This window comes from Lupinus angustifolius, chromosome LG02 (assembly GCF_001865875.1).
Source record: "Lupinus angustifolius cultivar Tanjil chromosome LG02, LupAngTanjil_v1.0, whole genome shotgun sequence".
Taxonomy (NCBI): Eukaryota; Viridiplantae; Streptophyta; class Magnoliopsida; order Fabales; family Fabaceae; genus Lupinus; species Lupinus angustifolius.
The window spans coordinates 6,509,959-6,528,057 of NC_032010.1; the positions used below are offsets into that span (position 1 = coordinate 6,509,959).

At 33.1% G+C, this 18,099-nt stretch overlaps 2 protein-coding genes across 3 annotated transcripts; one reads left to right on the plus strand and one right to left on the minus strand.

Annotated features, from left to right (window-relative positions):
* LOC109334646 (V-type proton ATPase catalytic subunit A-like) lies at positions 3,143 to 8,321 on the minus strand. Its single transcript, XM_019570529.1, has 20 exons — positions 8,122 to 8,321; positions 7,903 to 8,029; positions 7,750 to 7,805; positions 7,610 to 7,666; positions 7,227 to 7,338; positions 7,108 to 7,145; positions 6,914 to 7,015; positions 6,716 to 6,772; positions 6,541 to 6,612; positions 6,357 to 6,458; positions 6,194 to 6,256; positions 5,976 to 6,108; positions 5,470 to 5,576; positions 5,066 to 5,260; positions 4,857 to 4,943; positions 4,654 to 4,758; positions 4,220 to 4,317; positions 4,039 to 4,117; positions 3,718 to 3,806; positions 3,143 to 3,624 (listed from the first exon to the last, which is right to left on the minus strand). The coding sequence occupies exons 1-20, from the start codon at positions 8,197 to 8,199 to the stop codon at positions 3,510 to 3,512; spliced, it is 1,872 nt and encodes a 623-aa protein (XP_019426074.1). The 5' UTR covers positions 8,200 to 8,321; the 3' UTR covers positions 3,143 to 3,509.
* On the plus strand, positions 11,419 to 16,198 carry LOC109334657 (probable plastid-lipid-associated protein 10, chloroplastic). 2 transcript variants are annotated; one of them, XM_019570539.1, is made up of 8 exons: positions 11,419 to 11,714; positions 11,799 to 11,917; positions 12,684 to 12,818; positions 13,491 to 13,586; positions 15,057 to 15,137; positions 15,574 to 15,660; positions 15,747 to 15,802; positions 15,878 to 16,198. In XM_019570539.1, the coding sequence occupies exons 1-8, from the start codon at positions 11,519 to 11,521 to the stop codon at positions 15,990 to 15,992; spliced, it is 885 nt and encodes a 294-aa protein (XP_019426084.1). In that variant the 5' UTR covers positions 11,419 to 11,518; the 3' UTR covers positions 15,993 to 16,198. The 2 variants fall into 2 exon arrangements, with proteins under 2 accessions (XP_019426084.1, XP_019426092.1); XM_019570547.1 differs by having other exon boundaries at positions 11,422 to 11,710; positions 11,801 to 11,917.

An 18,099-nucleotide genomic window follows, 5' to 3' on the forward strand; every position in this document is an offset into this window, starting at 1 on the left:
ACCAAAAAAACAAAAACAAAAAAAATAAATTCGTGCATTAAACTAAGATATAAGATTAAAAAAAAAATTGGAAGATGATGCAAATGTAAGACCAAGGTGGTGTGGATCCTTAGACATAATTTTTCAATGACACAAGGCTTATTTGGTAATTCCCAAACACTAAGAAGATATCCTTAGTCACCCATTTGAGTCATAGACATTATGAAAGGAGATCTCTTTTGATTAACCCATAAAACATGGATAACCTGGGGATGGTAGCTTTTCTTCAGTTTTCCATGACATTCAGTTATTAGGAAATAAATAAACTTTACATACATCATTCAAAATCCAAGTCATACAAAATTGTTCATTTGGTCCAAGTGCAAAATAAAGTACAAAAAATAAAAGCTCCATGAGAACCTTCAATATTTCAGGCAAAAGCTAGGGCAAATGGAATCACTATTAAAGACCTACAAAAGAAATATTCACATCCTATCGGTGAGGTTACGATGTTGACTTATCACATTACAAAAATCCTATATAATCCTAGTAATTGAATGTCATGTTAGAAAACTATTGAAAATAAGACAAAGGAGATAGGAGATATGAGAAATGGATATGGGAAACACATATTTGAGCCTTATATCTTTTCTTGGACACCCTTAGCCAAACCATGATACAAGCTTAAAAAGACCATGTTGAGGATCAATTTGTCTACGATTCACACCATGGCAAAGAAACGCTGACTCCATTAAACTGAAATTTTGATAAAAAAATAAATCATATTTAATGCATGAAATACATTTTCTTTTGAATATCACCATCATAATCACCACATCAATACTCAAATCCCAAATACAACTTCAATTCCCATCACCACTTCCGGCCGCTAGACCATGCTCCGGTGACCCACACTACCTCTGGATGGCCACCGTAGAAGAAGGAAGAGAGCCTCATAACCCTGCTATTTCATTCCGTCGTGCCATTATCGTGAAAGCCGCTGGCTGCCGCTGAGATTGGTGTTGTATTTAGGGATTTCATTTCCTTTAGTAGATGAAGCCATTGGGGGTAACACAGTTACCCCTTTCTTTTTAATGTTTATTTCATTCTTTATTTTTTAGTTTTCTTCATTTAGTTTTTTTTAGTTTATTTGTTGCAATTTCTTTTTAATTCATTTTCATGGCACTATGAGGTATTGGGCTGCTAATCTATTTAACTAAGAATGAAGCCCATAAATTGATTTTTATTTGTCATGCACTATTAAGGAGTGTTTTCATTAAGGTGTTATATTAATTTCTTTTTTAGCAAAAACCAAATGATACGAAATAAAATTGCTTCAATGAGAATATAATAGTAAGGTTATGATTCGTGTCGTATCTTCCTTCTTACTTTGAGCCAAACATCAGTCGTGAGCACTTGTACTGCTTCTAATATTTATCGAAGTAAGAGGATGGTTAACGACCAATGTTGATTCTTTACTTATTAATTCTCTCTTTAAAAATATTAGATTATTTAAAAGTGAAAATGTTTTAATTATTTTAAAGATTTAGTAGCGAGGTTATAACTCATATTGCATCGTTCTCCTTGTTTCGAGCCGAGAACCAATCGCGGTCACTTGTACTGCTTCCGTTATCTATCGAAATGGGAAGAGGATAAGCAATCAATGTTGATTCTTCGTCTATTAATCTTGCTCCTATTAAACTCAAACAAATTTCTAAACTCTATTTTAAAAAATAAGAATAATAATAATAAGCTTTAATTATTTTGGGATTTAACAGCGAGATTATAACTCGTATTGTATGTTTCTCCTCATTTCGAGTTGAGAACCGGTCGCGGTCACTTGTACTGCGTCTGCTATCTATCAAAGTGGGAAGAGGGTAAACAATCAATGTTGACTCTTCCTCTATTAATTTCACTTCAATTAAATCCAAACAAATGCTAAGCTTTATGTTAAAAAATAATAATAATAAGTTTTAATTATTTTGGGATTCAATAACGAGGTTACAACTCGTATGGCATCTTTCTCCTTATTTTGAGTCGAGAATCGGTCGCGGTCACTTGTATTGTTTCTGCTCTCTATCAAAGTGAGAAGAGGGTAAACAACCAATATTGACTCTTCGTCTATTAGTTCAACTTCGAGTAAATTCAAACAATTCTTAACTTTCTTTTTAAATCCAATCAAATTACATTTTTTCTTAAAAAAGAATTACGTAGTCTAGATTTCCCTATTGCACCCGCGGATACGTAGAAGCAATATGAACTTGTCAGACACAAATAAAAAATAAAAATATTTTGTTTAAACGATTTAATTTAAATAAATTAAGGGTATTCAATTTATGCAATTAGTTAGGGTACCGTTTTATTACGGGCGAACGAGATGCTAATACCTTCCACAATTCGTAATCGATTCTCGAACCTAGATATCAAAAATCCAAAGGCCCAATATAATTGGGCTTTAAAAAAATTTCTATATTTTTAACTATAAAATGTAGTGGCGACTCTAAGAGGTCGCGTAGCTGAAAATCGGGACGCAACACTCATCTTATCCTTTTCAATAACTTATGGATGTTTAGCATATGTTATAATTCCTAGTCATAAAAGAGTTAAATTAGTGACCAAAGCCTATGAATATGTTGTATTCTATGGGCATGGGTGAGCAAGATCCAACCATACTCACTCACCTGGTATGACCCAATAAATATTTAGGGTGGGATAGAAACCAAACATGATCCCTAACTCATCTCATGGTCACTTATTTATAATATTTATATGTGTCTATATGTACAAAGTAATACCACATTTTCTATTGAAAGCATCATTGATTCTCTAATTTTTTATCATATATAAATGACTAATAATATATAACTATACATCAATTTATTTGTCAAATTATATTCATAATAATAAAAAATATTAAAAGGACTTCATTTACAATGAGTATACATTATTTAATTGGATCAATGGTCAGGTTCGGGTTTAAGGGTTAACTCGGTTGATATTTAGGTTCGGATTAGCTTCGAGTGTAGGACAAACCTTAACTCGTCCCAATCCAGCTGATGCTCACCCTTAGTGCATATTGATTTTGTAACACATGGCTATAAATGTATTTAAATATCTATATATTATTTTGTTTCCTAAAAGTTGACATGTGAGATCTTTTAAATACTCATTGCTACAAGGTCGAATATATCAGTCCATAAAATAAAAGAGGCAATCCATGTCTTCCCCCACAAAGTACATTAATGAATCCAGAATCTGCAGTGCAGATCCTTCACTTTCTAAAACAAATTTATTCGACTAAATACATATTGAAAGAACAAGTCCATCTCTTATTTCTCAATAAATAACTGGGTATGACTGAAAAACATGACTCCACCACATATCAAAAGCCAAACCAGCACAAATGTGTGAAATTAAAGAATATATAACAGTCAAAAACAAAAACACTAAGCATGTTGCCACCACCGGATCCTTGTTTGCCTATCACAATTGTAATAACATTATGCTTCGAGCCATCTTGCAATCTTCAATTACCGGCTTTCATCCTCAAGGTTGCGGAAACCATTAGTCAGATCATCGTGCAACTGCTTAAATTTGGCAACCAAAGCAGATTCACCTTCTGCAGGATCCTCAAATTTCTGAGATCTGCAATTACAACATACAACTGAATAAGACCTTACTAGTTTACATTAGAAAAAAGTCATCTACAATAGTAGTTATAGCACTGAAGTTGCTTACACTAAACGATAGAAGAGATCTCCCATTCGATGCTTGATAAGGCTGTAAGTTATCTTGTGACCATCAGCGCCAGCTCCTTTCTCCACCGCCTAAAGACATAAAGCCAGTAGTCCCCATGTTAAATTTCAATGCAATTTAGTGATCCTAACTTAAATCTCATTTTCAAGCCAAAAATTGGCTGAGCTATGAACAAGGATATAGAAATAAAGAAATGAACAATATCTTCTTGCATTATAAATTGTGAGTGAAGGGTAGCAGAAGAGATGAGATGAACCATTGAGTTGTTGCAGTTAAATGGCTACATTCTTAATTCTAACGTACCTGATTTGCCAAATTGTAGAAATGGATAATGTTGCGCATCATCCAAACAGACTTGTAGAAGGGACAGAATTTGTCATATCTACCACAGCCACACAAAAGGTACCAACATAAGACTGACAGCAGATAAAAACAATGACAATAATATATGTGAAAGACGTTAACCAATTACAGAGGCACTTACGGTGTAAAAGCGTTTTGAGCAAGATAATCCTCTCTCAAAAGCTTTGCAGTTTCTAAGGTGACCTTATCTCCTTCAGCTAAAGCATCCTTACCAACAAGCTGGAGTAATTTACATGTCAAGAAATGATCCAGTTTAGTTTTTAGTAGTTAAAAAACATAAAAATAGACCTCCTGTCAAATTTTGACGAAACTACAAACCAGTGCATAATTTAGCAGTGTAAGCACCATTTATCAGACTATGGATTGCATTGACTATACCTTGCAACCCACATTTAAAAGGATATGCAACTTAACAGTCTGTTCTCAGGTTACTTATGATAACTCTGCTAGCCCATGAAGTGGAAGCTGGGCAATTATTAATCCCATGTTAGGAGAGGATGTGGGGACATTCCTTCAACCTACAACGGAGATGATAGAGCGAATAAAAGAACAAACCTGGACAATCTCATTCAGATCATCTTCTCTTTGCAGAATTTCACGAGCCTTTGTCCTAATGTTTATAAAATCTGGATCAAATTGCTCATAAAAGGATTCGAGCGCCTACAGGTATAAAAAAAAGTTAAAAAAACTATAAAAAAAAAATATATAGAATCATAGCAGAAACTAAATGCCTACAAATGAAGAATTTTAGAGCATACCGTTGAGTATTTTGAATAAGAAATAAGCCAGTTCACAGAAGGAAAGTGCTTCCTCTGAGCAAGCTTTTTGTCCAATCCCCAGAAAACCTGCAGAGTAGCAAAAAATCGACTCACAAAAAATCAGTCTAGGACTCTAAGCAACTTAATACAGACTTTCTTTGCTGGCTGTTACCCCATTTTGACAACCATATTTGAAAATATAGATTTACCTGAACAATACTGAGGGTTGCAGAAGTCACGGGATCTGAAAAATCTCCTCCAGGTGGAGAAACAGCACCAACGATTGTGACACTACCTGTACGCTCAGGACCTCCAAGACATTTTACTTTCCCAGCACGTTCATAGAAAGAGGCTAAACGTGCAGCAAGGTAAGCAGGATATCCACTATCTGCAGGCATTTCAGCCTGTGGAAGTCAACAATACCAACAAGTTTTTTGATCAATGTAAGTTTTCCATGTGTTCATGCCTAATGATACATAAAATGTCTGCTTTCGCAAATCAAGAAAGCTAATCGAACATCATAAAGTATGTATGTATATTTAGCACAGACAAAGAGAACCGTTTGAGATAAACTGGTGAACAACAACCAATGCATAATTAATAAAATGCCCACCAGTCGTCCAGAGATTTCACGCAATGCTTCTGCCCATCTAGATGTTGAATCTGCCATCATGCTGACATTATAACCCATATCTCTGAAATACTCAGCCAAAGTGATTCCTGAGATTACATAACACAGAAAAATTAAGGTTAAACATACATGATCAAAGTAAGTATTCAAAATCCCATTCAATGCTTGTCAAAACTAGTTCAATATAAATGCAAATATAATAGTTTCAGTTAAGGTGCAAAATATAGGAATGAGAAACATAGAGGGTAGCATATCAATGTGCAGAGTATGGGCCATTCCTACTTTTGACACTGTAAGCCCAGATTAACTACAAAGTTTATGTAGTACAAGTACAGGTTCTGAGAAATACTACTGATTGCAATAAAAAATGACTTTCACATGCCAAATATAATTAGAATGACAATAGAAAGGACCGAAGGAATTACTAAAGTTTAACTCTCAACAGTAAAAAGATGCTCTAGAACTTAAGAGTCAAGAAGTCAAGTCACCTGTATAAATTGAAGCTTCACGAGCAGCCACTGGCATGTTTGAAGTGTTAGCAACTAGTGTTGTACGCTTCATGACAGATTCTTCGCGGCCATCAGGCAAGGTCATTGTAAGTTGTGGAAAGTCCATCAGAACCTGAACATTCATTAAGTTGGATTGACTAACTGCTCAATAATAAAAAAACAAATATTTCATATAAGTAACCAGAAAGAAAGCATACCTCTGCCATTTCATTTCCACGTTCCCCGCAACCAACGTAAACAACAGTATCAGAGTTGGAATACTGTCAAAAAAGATAAAAAGATGAATTAATGGTCTTGAGAATTACATAAAAAATTTATAACTTCGAAATCATTATGCCTTGATTGGTGCATTATGTTCACCTTAGAAAGAGCCTGACTAATGACTGTTTTACCACAACCAAAAGCTCCCGGTATAGCACAAGTCCCACCAAGAACTGAAGGGAAAAGAGCATCAAGAACACGCTACACAAAAAAAGATGTCATTAGGCATGAAAGCTAACAGAACTGGATCATGGATGACATAAACAATAACCATTAAGTTTACCTGGCCAGTAAGAAGAGGAGTATCAGCAGCAAGTTTTGATGCAACAGGTCTTGGTGTACGCACAGGCCAAGTCTGTAAATGGGTAAAAAGTACACGCCAGGAAATTTTAATGTATGATAAAGGTAAGGAAAACGAAGACCTCAATAGATACAACAAACACGCATAAGGTAGAAACCTGAAGCATGGTGAACTTCTTTTTGACACCTTGAAACTCAAGCTCCAACACAGTATCCTGAACATTTATATAAAGACCACTAAAAGATCAAATACAGAATAAAATATAGAGAACCTACTGAACACATCAAAATTGAAGATCTAAAAACAAATAAATAATAGAGTTAAGAATGATGTTGTAAAAGATGAAAATGCAAACCTTCAAGGAATATTGACCAGGTGGTGCAATGTAGGTAATCTTTCCCATAGCATCAGGAGGAAGTGCAATATGGTGTTGCATTAGAGTGTTCTCGAAAACAGACTGCAATGTTCAACAATCCACACAAAGGTTTAGAGGAAAAAAAACCGATGAACCGAAATTACAAGTAAACCTGATTTGCTATAGAACATTACAGCGTATAGATCTCCTCCAGTTAATAGATCTCCTTCACCTGGATTAAATAGAATAATATCAGGACAAAGTAATCACTTTTTGTACTAAAAACATATAGTAATTATATTTTCTCCCATACCAATTTTTTTAGGCTGAAATTCCCATAGTGTATCTTTGTCAAGTGCTGGAACTGAGACACCACGGGGAATATAGACATCACCAGATCTTTTAGCAATAGTTTTCAAAGGCCTCTGCTCGGTTAAATCAAAAAATGTTTTAGAAAGAAGAAAATAACAAGGGGAACTTAAATGGAGTGTAATATATATGCAGTTCTACACAGTCAATATATCATCTATCATGCATTACTTTTTTCGAAGAGTCAATAATGATTAAATATGAATGATGGATAATACAGTAACATCATATAACACCCATTTACTATCAGTTCATACATTTTCTTTTTTTCCATTCAAATGATCTGAATGAGATATAAGTAAATTATACATGGTAGAGGAAAGGTACCTGAATCCCATCAAAAATATTTCCTAATATTCCAGGCCCTAACTCCACAGACAAAGGCTGTCATAAAAACAAACAAGTATTTAGGAAGAAAGAGGAATTTAAAATAAAATATGAAAAAATGGATATAAAATGATTGTAACCTTGTGTGTCCGCAATACAGGATCATTAACCATCAAACCAGCGGTTTCCTCATACACTAATAAAATTCAACATAAACAACAAAAGTGTTTTCTTGTGATTAATATGAAAGAAAAGGGAAAATCAAATATATTATATATAGAAATTAGTTTAACCTTGAATAGTAGCAGAATCTCCTTCTAGACGAATGATTTCACCAATGAGGTTATCACGACCGACACGAACCAGTTCATACATAGCAGCCCCGGCCATGCCATCAGCCACCACCACTGGTCCTGAAACCTGTTCAATTTTTTGAATTCATGAGATCGAAAGAGAATTAAAAGACTACGTGATTGGATTTAGATTGAAATGGAAGCGATGATGAAGAGTACCTTGCGAACGTAACCATATTCACTCTCCTTCTCTGAGTCTTCGAAGGTTGTTAATCGCGCTCCGTAAACAGATGGCATTTTTTGATTAATTGGATCGGATGAGATCCGAAAGTGAAATCAATCAAAGAGAGAAGGAAGAAACAAGGTTTAGTTTGATTTTGATTTTCAGTTTTAGATCTGATCTCAATTCTCAACTCATTGCCTTTTGTACCATTCAATCATCTCATTCATTGTTCTAAGGTTTTCATCACATGCGGTTACATATGCGCGTGCTCTACTTTATCCACCAATTGCTATTGCACACGTGTATGATCAAAATACGTGGTGAGCACCTGTGAGAGACAGGGCCATATATTACATAGTGAAATCATGAAAACTATTATGGAGGGTCCTTGTCTTTGGACTTAATGCACACAAGAGTCATATCTATTATATCTATTAAGTATACTTTATTTATTTCTTACTTTTTATTGGTTAGAAAAGTAAAATTTAATATATATTAATTTTATATTTTCTTGACAAATAAAAATGGAATAGTATATAAAGTGGTACATACCTCACTATAGAAAATATCTTCTCGAATACAAAATCTTGAATGTAGTAGATATTGATCTTTTCACTCAATATCATTCTTTCTCTACATAACCAACAGAACGTGTAAATCGGATTTTGTATTCTCATGATTGACATATAATTGGTCATGGTACTATGGTAGAACATATGTCCCCATTCTGGTTGCATGACCGTTATTAGACGTGTCAATAGGCTTCAAGCTACAACACCTATATAAGATCCACAACCATATAGATTGGATCTTGTGTGTCTAATAGTTGGCATCTAACCTGTCTTCATACTCTAGTGGAAAAGTTATCACAGTCGAGTGACATGGTCGTTGTCCGGTGACATGGTCATTGTTTTAGGCAAGAACTATTTTTTAATATCAAACCAATTTTGTTAAATTGAGTAGTGCCCTTTTATCTTTCACGAGTTCGACTGATATGGGTCATCTGGGTGACCTTCATTATTATTGTTGCGGGTTTGACACGTGGTTGGTTGGGAAATGCTTCATTTTTTGTGCAGCCTATACACGCAAGGATCTTTTCGTCAATCATTGAATGTTGCCTTGATGTTTATGCCCAACATTAAATTCAAAATAGATGGTGATTAAGTAATTGAGGTGCATTAATGATCTGTTTTAGGGAGTTAGTGGGTTGTTTTAGACTCATATTCTCTCTCCTCCGACCTTATAAATAGGGGTTCACCCTTTCTTCCTCACTTCTTTATTGCATTGAGTTATTTGCTTTTGAATTTGTAACCTTGTCTTTGCTTTCATTGCTCCTTTGCAAAAACTTAAGTACACCATATTCTCCTCTTCTTTCTTTGATTTGAGATAGTGAGGATAAAGCCTCTGGATGAGGGCTACGATAGTGATAGCTTTGTGGAGGTCTTTTCCTAATACACCGAGGTCTTATAAAATTTAATTTAATTATATTCATCATTTTTCATATTTAGAAGAATACATTTTCCCGATACAAATATACTCAATAAAATGTATGTATATAAATCTTAAGTCACGTGTATAGATGTTACAAAGACATAGAAAATATATATAATTTCACTAAATCTTAATGGTGGTATTGTAATTTGCTATTAATTTAATTAATTTGTTTTTATGATATTAGGAGTATAAATGTAGGGAAATGGTGTTTTTTTAAAATTAAGAGGAGGAGAAAGAAAGAGCTTAATTATTATTGGGCAGATAAATCAAGTGAATTATTTTTCTTAAAGATAATTATGAAAATCTCTTTTGAACTTTAGTATTTACTTACACTATGTGTCCACAAATATAACATGGGTATGTCAATCCACATTTTTATTTTATGCAACTAAATATTTCATTTATATATTTTATTTTGTATAATTAGAGTTCCTTTTTTTGGTATTGAGTGTATTTTATATTATAATTTTATATTGAATATACTTTAAATTAATTTTTTTTGTTTTTATTAGAATGACTAATTTCAGACGAGAGTGGTAATTTCAACTTGTAATTAATGTTTCGGTAGGTTACCTATGATTATAGGATTTATTGTATAAATTAAAAAAATGATAAAGACAAAATAAGAAAGTAGAAATTACAGGGACCATATATGTTGTCTCACTTTTTGTACCACTTCATATACCATCAACTCTGATTGGTTGAATTTTTTTTATTTAAGTTAAAATTATAAATAATTTATATTTTTCTGGCCAATAACATTTTCTGATATATGGAGTGATACAAAGCTATGAGACAATAGATATGCTCCCGAAATTACAACCATGATGATATTACACAATGTTTTGTCTTATGTACTATAAACTATAGATTAATATATAAATACAAAATTTACTCAAGTGACATATAAATAATTGAATTGATATAATTTTTATATGAGAAAAAGATGTATACACGGTGTATGAGTTTTATATACTGTTATTGTATTATCATCATTGATTTTTAATTATTGTTGACTTTTCAGAAAAAGTAATCAGAATGAATAATGAATAATGAAATGCATATGTATAAATCTTTACACTATCAGTATATACATTTTACATTCTTTTTATATTCCAATTTTACCTTTGTTAACCATGGATAATCAATGGATGTTAATTACTAGAATAAAATGAATTAGATAGTGAATGATTTGAATAATTTGCTAAAATAAAGTGATATTTTTGCTCTTGATGTGTCTTGGTTATCAATGCAATCAAATTAAAAATGAATGAGGTAGTCTTTGTGTGGAGATAATAATAGTTATGTAAGAATTTAGAGAGTGATACTAAAAAAACAATATGAATGTGGTACTACATCCAACTTGGTAACCAAAATTTATTTATATATTTTCATTAAAAAAATACAATTTATGAGTTTTATATATTATCATTTTATCATTAATTATTTATGCTTAATTATCATTGACTCTTTAAAAAATAATACAAATAAATGATATATAATATCATTATTATATATAAATCTTTACGAACGAACGATAATAGAATAACAAAAAGTCGAACGAACATAAATAATATTTTCCGATCTTTAAATCTGCATTATTTGTTGGTTCGTAAAAGTAACCAACAAACTTTTTATTTTAATTATATATTTTATAATAATCAGTATATAAAAACAATTATCACATAGATAATAAGATATACATGAGAAACCAAAAAAATCAATTTATTTTAAAATAATAATAAAGTAAATAAATAGTCTGTCAAAATCTACTATACACTCCATCTCAAGTTCTCAACCATCTAATCTGAAGGTGTGGAACTTTCAGTCACCACTCACTCACTCGTGAATCAACATTTGATCAAACATTGTCTTCTTCTTCCCTTTGCAATTGCAGGAATGGATTTGGCTTTCCCTTCTTCACCCTTATGCCTTAAGACGCTCAATTCCCATGTAACCAGGTCATCATCTTTCATATCACTCTTTAGTACCACCACCACCGCCACCACCACCACCACCAGGCTCAGGAAATTCTCTAATATATCATTCACCATCTCATCCTTAGCTACCACCCTATCTTCCCAGCCCCATGTCAGTTTCTTACCTTTCTTTCTTTCTTTTTTACTCACTATCACCCAATTCCTATTGATATGCTAACTAATATTGGATTTGATTTTTCAGGCATATGATTCTACTCAGTTAGAGAACAAAAAACATCAACTTTTGACCTCTATCCAAGACACACAAAGGGGCCTCTTCACAACTCCTCTTCAACGCTCTTCTATTGAGGAAGCTCTCGTTAGTTACTACTGCTCTTTTCCTTACTAATATAGTTAATAGGTTCCTAAGTAACCTAGCTTTATTTGACCAAAAGTAAGCCATTCGTTGGTGTTTGGTTAATGGGAGTATGGGCTTATTTCAATAAGCTACGAGCTCATATTCAAGTAGCTTATGTGCTTATAAGCTAGAGGTTTATGTCATTTTACACTTATTATTTAGCCCATAGTCATCTGATACGTGGTTCTCTTTTGTAAGAGTGCGGTTACGTAGTACGCGGTAGGTTACCTGTCAAATACCGTTACACTAGGGCCATATTCAGTAGAGTTTCTATAACTGTCTATACAATCATTTCTAGTGATGCTTCTCGTAGGTTTGAATCAATGTTTGTTTCATTAAAGGAGAAATACTCAAGGATAAAATTCTTTCTTGTTTGTTGTAACTCATTCATGTAAGTGAGTATACATTACCAATTACTCTTCTTTTCTTTTACTTAAGGTAAAAATCTTGTTCCTTAAAGGGAACCAGTTCGTAAAAGAACCACGAATTGGTATGAGAGAACCAATTCGCAGTTCTCTACAAAATGAGAGAATTGTGTTTCAAGGATTTAGCCTATTTGCTATTCTTGCGAAATAGTTCACTAGCTTACCAACTTTAAGTTTCCGGCTAGCATGTAAGCTTTCGGCAGCTTATCAGCTAGTCATTTCAAATAGAGTTGATTTTTCTTTGAGCACATTTTTTTTCCTTTACACTAATAATATATAGGGAATGTGGTTGGCAATGGCAGGTGAATGTAGAAGGGTACAACAGGGGTGAACCGATCAATTTGGCCAAATTGGATGGAACATGGCGCTTACAGTATACTTCTGCTCCTGATGTTCTAGTTCTTCTGGAAGCTGCTGCTAGACTTCCTTTCTTTCAAGTACTAACAATCAAATTTACTATCCTACATACATTCACTTAACACTTTATCCTTTTTTTATTTACTTTCTCTCAAATTTGTAATCATTTTATGTCTTCTAATTGAGGGTCTGTTTTTTTAGGCTGAAAAGGTCAAAAGGTGATTCTAAGATACTCAGAAAAGTGATTTTACAAATATAGTTCCTCACAAATGCTCAATTTCAGCATCTCGTTTCTAATAAAAGTCTAACCAAACAAGCATATAAATGAAAGAGGTGATAAAAAAAATCACATTTTGTGTGTGAAAAGAAGCCTATAATAACTGGCCTAAAACTTCCCCAATTTAATTTCTTCCGACTCTTTATTTGCTTTGTTCTGCTTTTCTGATTATGAAAAACTGTTGACATTAACCATTTTATAGACAGGGCTTCTTGGTTTGAATTAAATTCTTACACCATGCTTTCTCATATAATTTCTAGATCTTTTTTATGAGTGCCTTACTTCCTCAGGGTATGGATCTGTCTTCTCATTAACATGATTGCTACAAGTTAGGTGCTACACTTGTTTACTGTTATTATATCTGTGAAATCCATTTATGTAGGTCATTGTGGTAATGTTTTTCCTTTGTTCTCTATTATTTTTTCTTTTGTTCACTTACCTTTTTATTAATTCATTTGATTCCCTGTTGAGATAGGTAGGACAGATCTTTCAGAAATTTGAATGCAGTGGTCAATCTAATGGAGGTGTTATCCGCAATGTTGTTCAATGGAGTATTCCAAATTTGTTAGAGGTAAAACAACACCTTCTTTTACTTTCTCCTTTCTTAGTTAGGACTTATGAGGAGGCAATTAGGTTCTTAATTATGAAAGTCCTGTGTTTTAGACTCTGAATTGTGATTACCGCTCTCCCGTACTTGCTGTGATTGCACTTCACTTGCCAATTGCTTTATTCTCTTTTTGTTTCTACAATATCATGGAGAGATTAACTAGACTGTACTCCTCAGTTGATTCTTATATATTCTCTTAGAGTTGAAGATGGCAAAACAACTTTTCATTTGTATTTATTTCTTTTTTATGATTGAAAATTTTAGTTACTAGTGTAAGAAAATAAGTTGGATGAGTGGAAACATTAGACAAGGTAAGGTTAAAAACGAAAGCATTAGGGAGTGATAGGTACCAGATAACTATGTGTAATAGTCCAACAATAACACACAGAATGCAGAAATTTATATATTAACCAGCCAGCAAATTGCAAGATTGTAAGAGTACAATTATAAAAGCATAATAGTAAACTGCAGAAAAATATCAGAGTACTATGGGACAATTCCCTTCATTCCTGTGACAGTAGTCACTTCCCACCCTTCACCAAATGATTGCCTGCCTCGTTACTCCCACTGTAGTTCCTCATATTCACCTCCCTTCTGATTCCAGGATCTGCTCCTCCATTCACCTCTTGCCACGTGTCTTATTGGTTAGAGTCATATGCAACAACCTCATTATCTCTTACTCCCAATTTACCCTGAACCTCTTTCCTTTTTCTCTGGTATACCATCTTAATTGGGGGCCCATCAGGGAGAAAGTTGGGATATCTCCTATTGTTGAAAATATGGTAGACTTACGCTTTAGGTGGTTTGGACATGTGCGGAGGAGACTGTTAAAAGTCTTAATAAGAAGAGTATATCAATGTAGGTTAGTCCAATTTCTGGAGGAAGAGGGGTCTAAGAAAAACCATAGGCGAAACTATTCAAAAGATTTAGATATCAATGCTTTATCAATGAATATGAATACATGATTTATGATAGGCACTATTGCGTCGTTTGATTCATGTAGCAAACATTGCCTAGTAGATTAAGGCTTGGTTATTGTTGCTATTGTAACAAAATGCATTGCAAAAAGCGACATTGTTATACTTCTTTCCAGGGGGATCAAAATTTATAAAAGAGATTAAGAACATTTGAACTTTCCCTTTATTTTTGTTGTCAATCTCCTTGAACATGGTTTGTGCTTTAACTTATACAAATTTGCAGGAGACACAATGGGAAAGTTCATGATATATGATTTCCATGCTAACTCTTGACATTACTTTTTAAAGGGTGTATTCAGATGTGTTGGAAACTGACATAAACTTAAGAGTCGAAAACTTAAGAGTCGAAACCTAAGTTCCTTTAAATTTCTAGAATGGCATATGTTTTTCTCCTTTTAGCTTTGGTGCTCTTTCATTAGATCCAAAAAATAAAAATTTCTTAGCATGTTTTGTACAGGAACAAGAAGGTGCTACATTGCTTGTTTCTGCCAACTTTACAGTTGTCTCTATGCGTAATATCTATCTTAAGTTTCAAGAGGTAATCATTTTGAATCTCATGAAAATGCATTTTACAATAGTCGAGAAACATCTACTAGAACAGATGTATGTTTTTTCAGTACATGGTACATATAATTCCATTTTTTCCTGTTAATATAAGTTTTATGCCAGTTGTAATGAACACCCTTGTTTAATTTAGTTTTGGCTTGCCATCATAGCATTTATTCCAAGCCCAGTTTATCTATTCTATGTAGAGTTTATTTCCTGAACAAGTGTTAGAGCTTAATGATAAATACTATGTTTAAATATAATCTGAATTGTTACTTATGGTGGATATACCCTCAAATTTCACTTCTGAACTCTACTCTAGTATTGATATTTGAGTAATAATATGATGTTTCCTTCTTTAGTTGGTATTTAGTAAGCACGTGATGGTGTTGTAAAATTAAATGAAACATGCGAATTACACCTGGCAGATCACGGTTCAAGATATAAAAATTAGCGAAGAGGTGCAGGCTCTAATAGCTCCAGCATTACTACCGCGATCTTTTATAACTCTGCAGGTAATTAATTTACCCTTAAAATCTATGGCTATGTGATATACATGGACACACTGTTTACACAGACACAATTGTATTTTTTGATGCAGATCTTGCAATTTCTGCGCGCTTTCAAAGTTGAAATCCCTGTGACGAATCCAGGAAGGTATATTATGTTGAAATAGTTGTGTTGATATGATAAAAAGGTATGTGAATGTGATTTGTTGTTAATGAGATGTAGGGAATCAGTAGGAGGACTATATTACCTTAGTTATTTGGATGATAACATACTTTTGGGTCGTGCCGTTGGTGGTGGAGGTATCTTTGTGTTTACCAGATCCCAATCTCTCTACTGAAGAGCAACAAATTGATGAGAGGCTCATAGCATCTAAGGAATTCACCTTCATGAAGATGGCTATAATATCTAACTGTTAACAGCTTCTTTTGTTTGTGATGTAGACTTGTATTGTGTCTATATATTTCATTATACATTGGCAAAGTAAGGAGATAGTTTTGTGTCCAATACTGATGTTAATATGAGATCCCTATATCTCTTTACATTGCTTGTTTGAACAAAGCTTCATACCAAATAATAAAAATGCCTTTTATAGCATTTAGAGCTTGTTTTTGTTATTTTTTTACAAAACCCATTGCATGATTTGAAATTGTATTGGTTTGAGAATTTCTATCCTTTTGTTCAGGTTATAAATTCAAATTTTGTTTGGATATATATTTTGGAAGGCGGATTAGGACATGTGGAAGAAGAAGGGAACACTATTTTAGCTCTCTTTCAATCTTGATTTTACAACAGCCAAAATATGTTTTGAGAAGTGAATGGACATCTTCTCACATATAAGAGTGGTGTTGCACGTTCTCAAATTAATTAATTTCTTATAATGAAATTAGATAAAATGTTTTGTTTAGACTGAAAAGTCCTACAAAAGAGAATGATCAAAATTATACCTTTTATAAAAGAATTTGGAAATTAGAGGTGAATGAAACTTTGAAAATAATTGGGCATGATAAAACAATTGAACTAAATCATATATCTATCGAGGTGTGGAAGGTTTTAGGAGTGGAACATTAGTTGGTTCATAAAGTTTTTTATTGAGATCATATGGTGTAAGATGTCAAATGAGTATCATAGACGACATACAAAATTGTGCAATCTATAGAGGGGTTAAGCTCATAGGAGAGGATAATCGAGCGGAAGTTGACACAAGGGATATGCATCAGTGAAAACCAATTTGGTTTTATGCTAGGGAGGTCGATCATGGGGGTTTGCTATAACGATTGATGGAGAGATACAAAAAAGTCAAAGGGATTTGCACATGATTTACATTGATTTATAAAAGACGCACGATAAAGTGTCTAAAGATGTATTATGGGAAGTTTTATAGAAAAAATGTATTTAGATTGCTTACATTTGAGCAATCAAGGATATATGGTCTCAGAAGATTTTACATAGAAAAAGTCAACATTGAGCTCATACTTGTTCACATAGGTATTGGATATGCTTACTGAACATATCCAAAAATCGATTCCACAATATATGTTTTAGGAATGATATTGTCCTAGTTGGAGACTCGAGATAGATGAATTCAATAAGAAGCCAGAAATGTGTGGATAAGCTGATTTAGAAGCACATGACTTTCGTAAAAGTGGAAGCAAGACAAAGTATATGGAGTGTAAGTTTAGCAAAAGACAGACAAACTATATTGCACAAGTCAAATTTGGAGGTCATACAATACCATAAAGTCATTAGATTTAAGTATCTTATTTCAATCATACAACAAAATAGAGAAATTGATGATTATGTAAGCGACGAGTTTCAAGTAGAGTCGATGAAATGGTGGAGTGTTTCAAGTGACATATGTGATAGAAAGGTGCTACTCAAGCTTAAGAGGATGTTTTACCGCACAACTATAAGATCCACAATATTTTATGAGACTAAATGTTGGGAGGTAAAATATCAACAATAGAATAAACTACATGTAGCATATATGAAAATATTGCGTTAGAAAATGAACACACTTGACAAAATATAATTAGAAATAAATGCAATAAGGAGAAAGTTGGAATAGCTTGTATTGTAGAAAATATGGTAAAAAGGTACCTTATGTGGTTAAGAGATGTGTGAAAGAAAATGTTAGATGTCATTATAAAGAGAATAGATCAAATAGAGGTTGGTCCAATTTAGAGAGGAAAAAGGAGACCAATTAAAACCATAGGTGAAATGATTAGAGAAGATTTTATATATTTTTTACATACTTCAATATATTTCATGTATGTAAGTAAGGATTATTGATGAGTTATTTTGTTTTATAAACTTTTACATCCTTTCTTGCAATTAAGTTTGCTTGAGATCACTTTCAAGTTTACTTTTACATTTGAGGATTCTTCATTGATGGTAACTTTTTCCAATGGTGAAACTTATCTTTTTATGAAGTTGTTTTCTCTCTT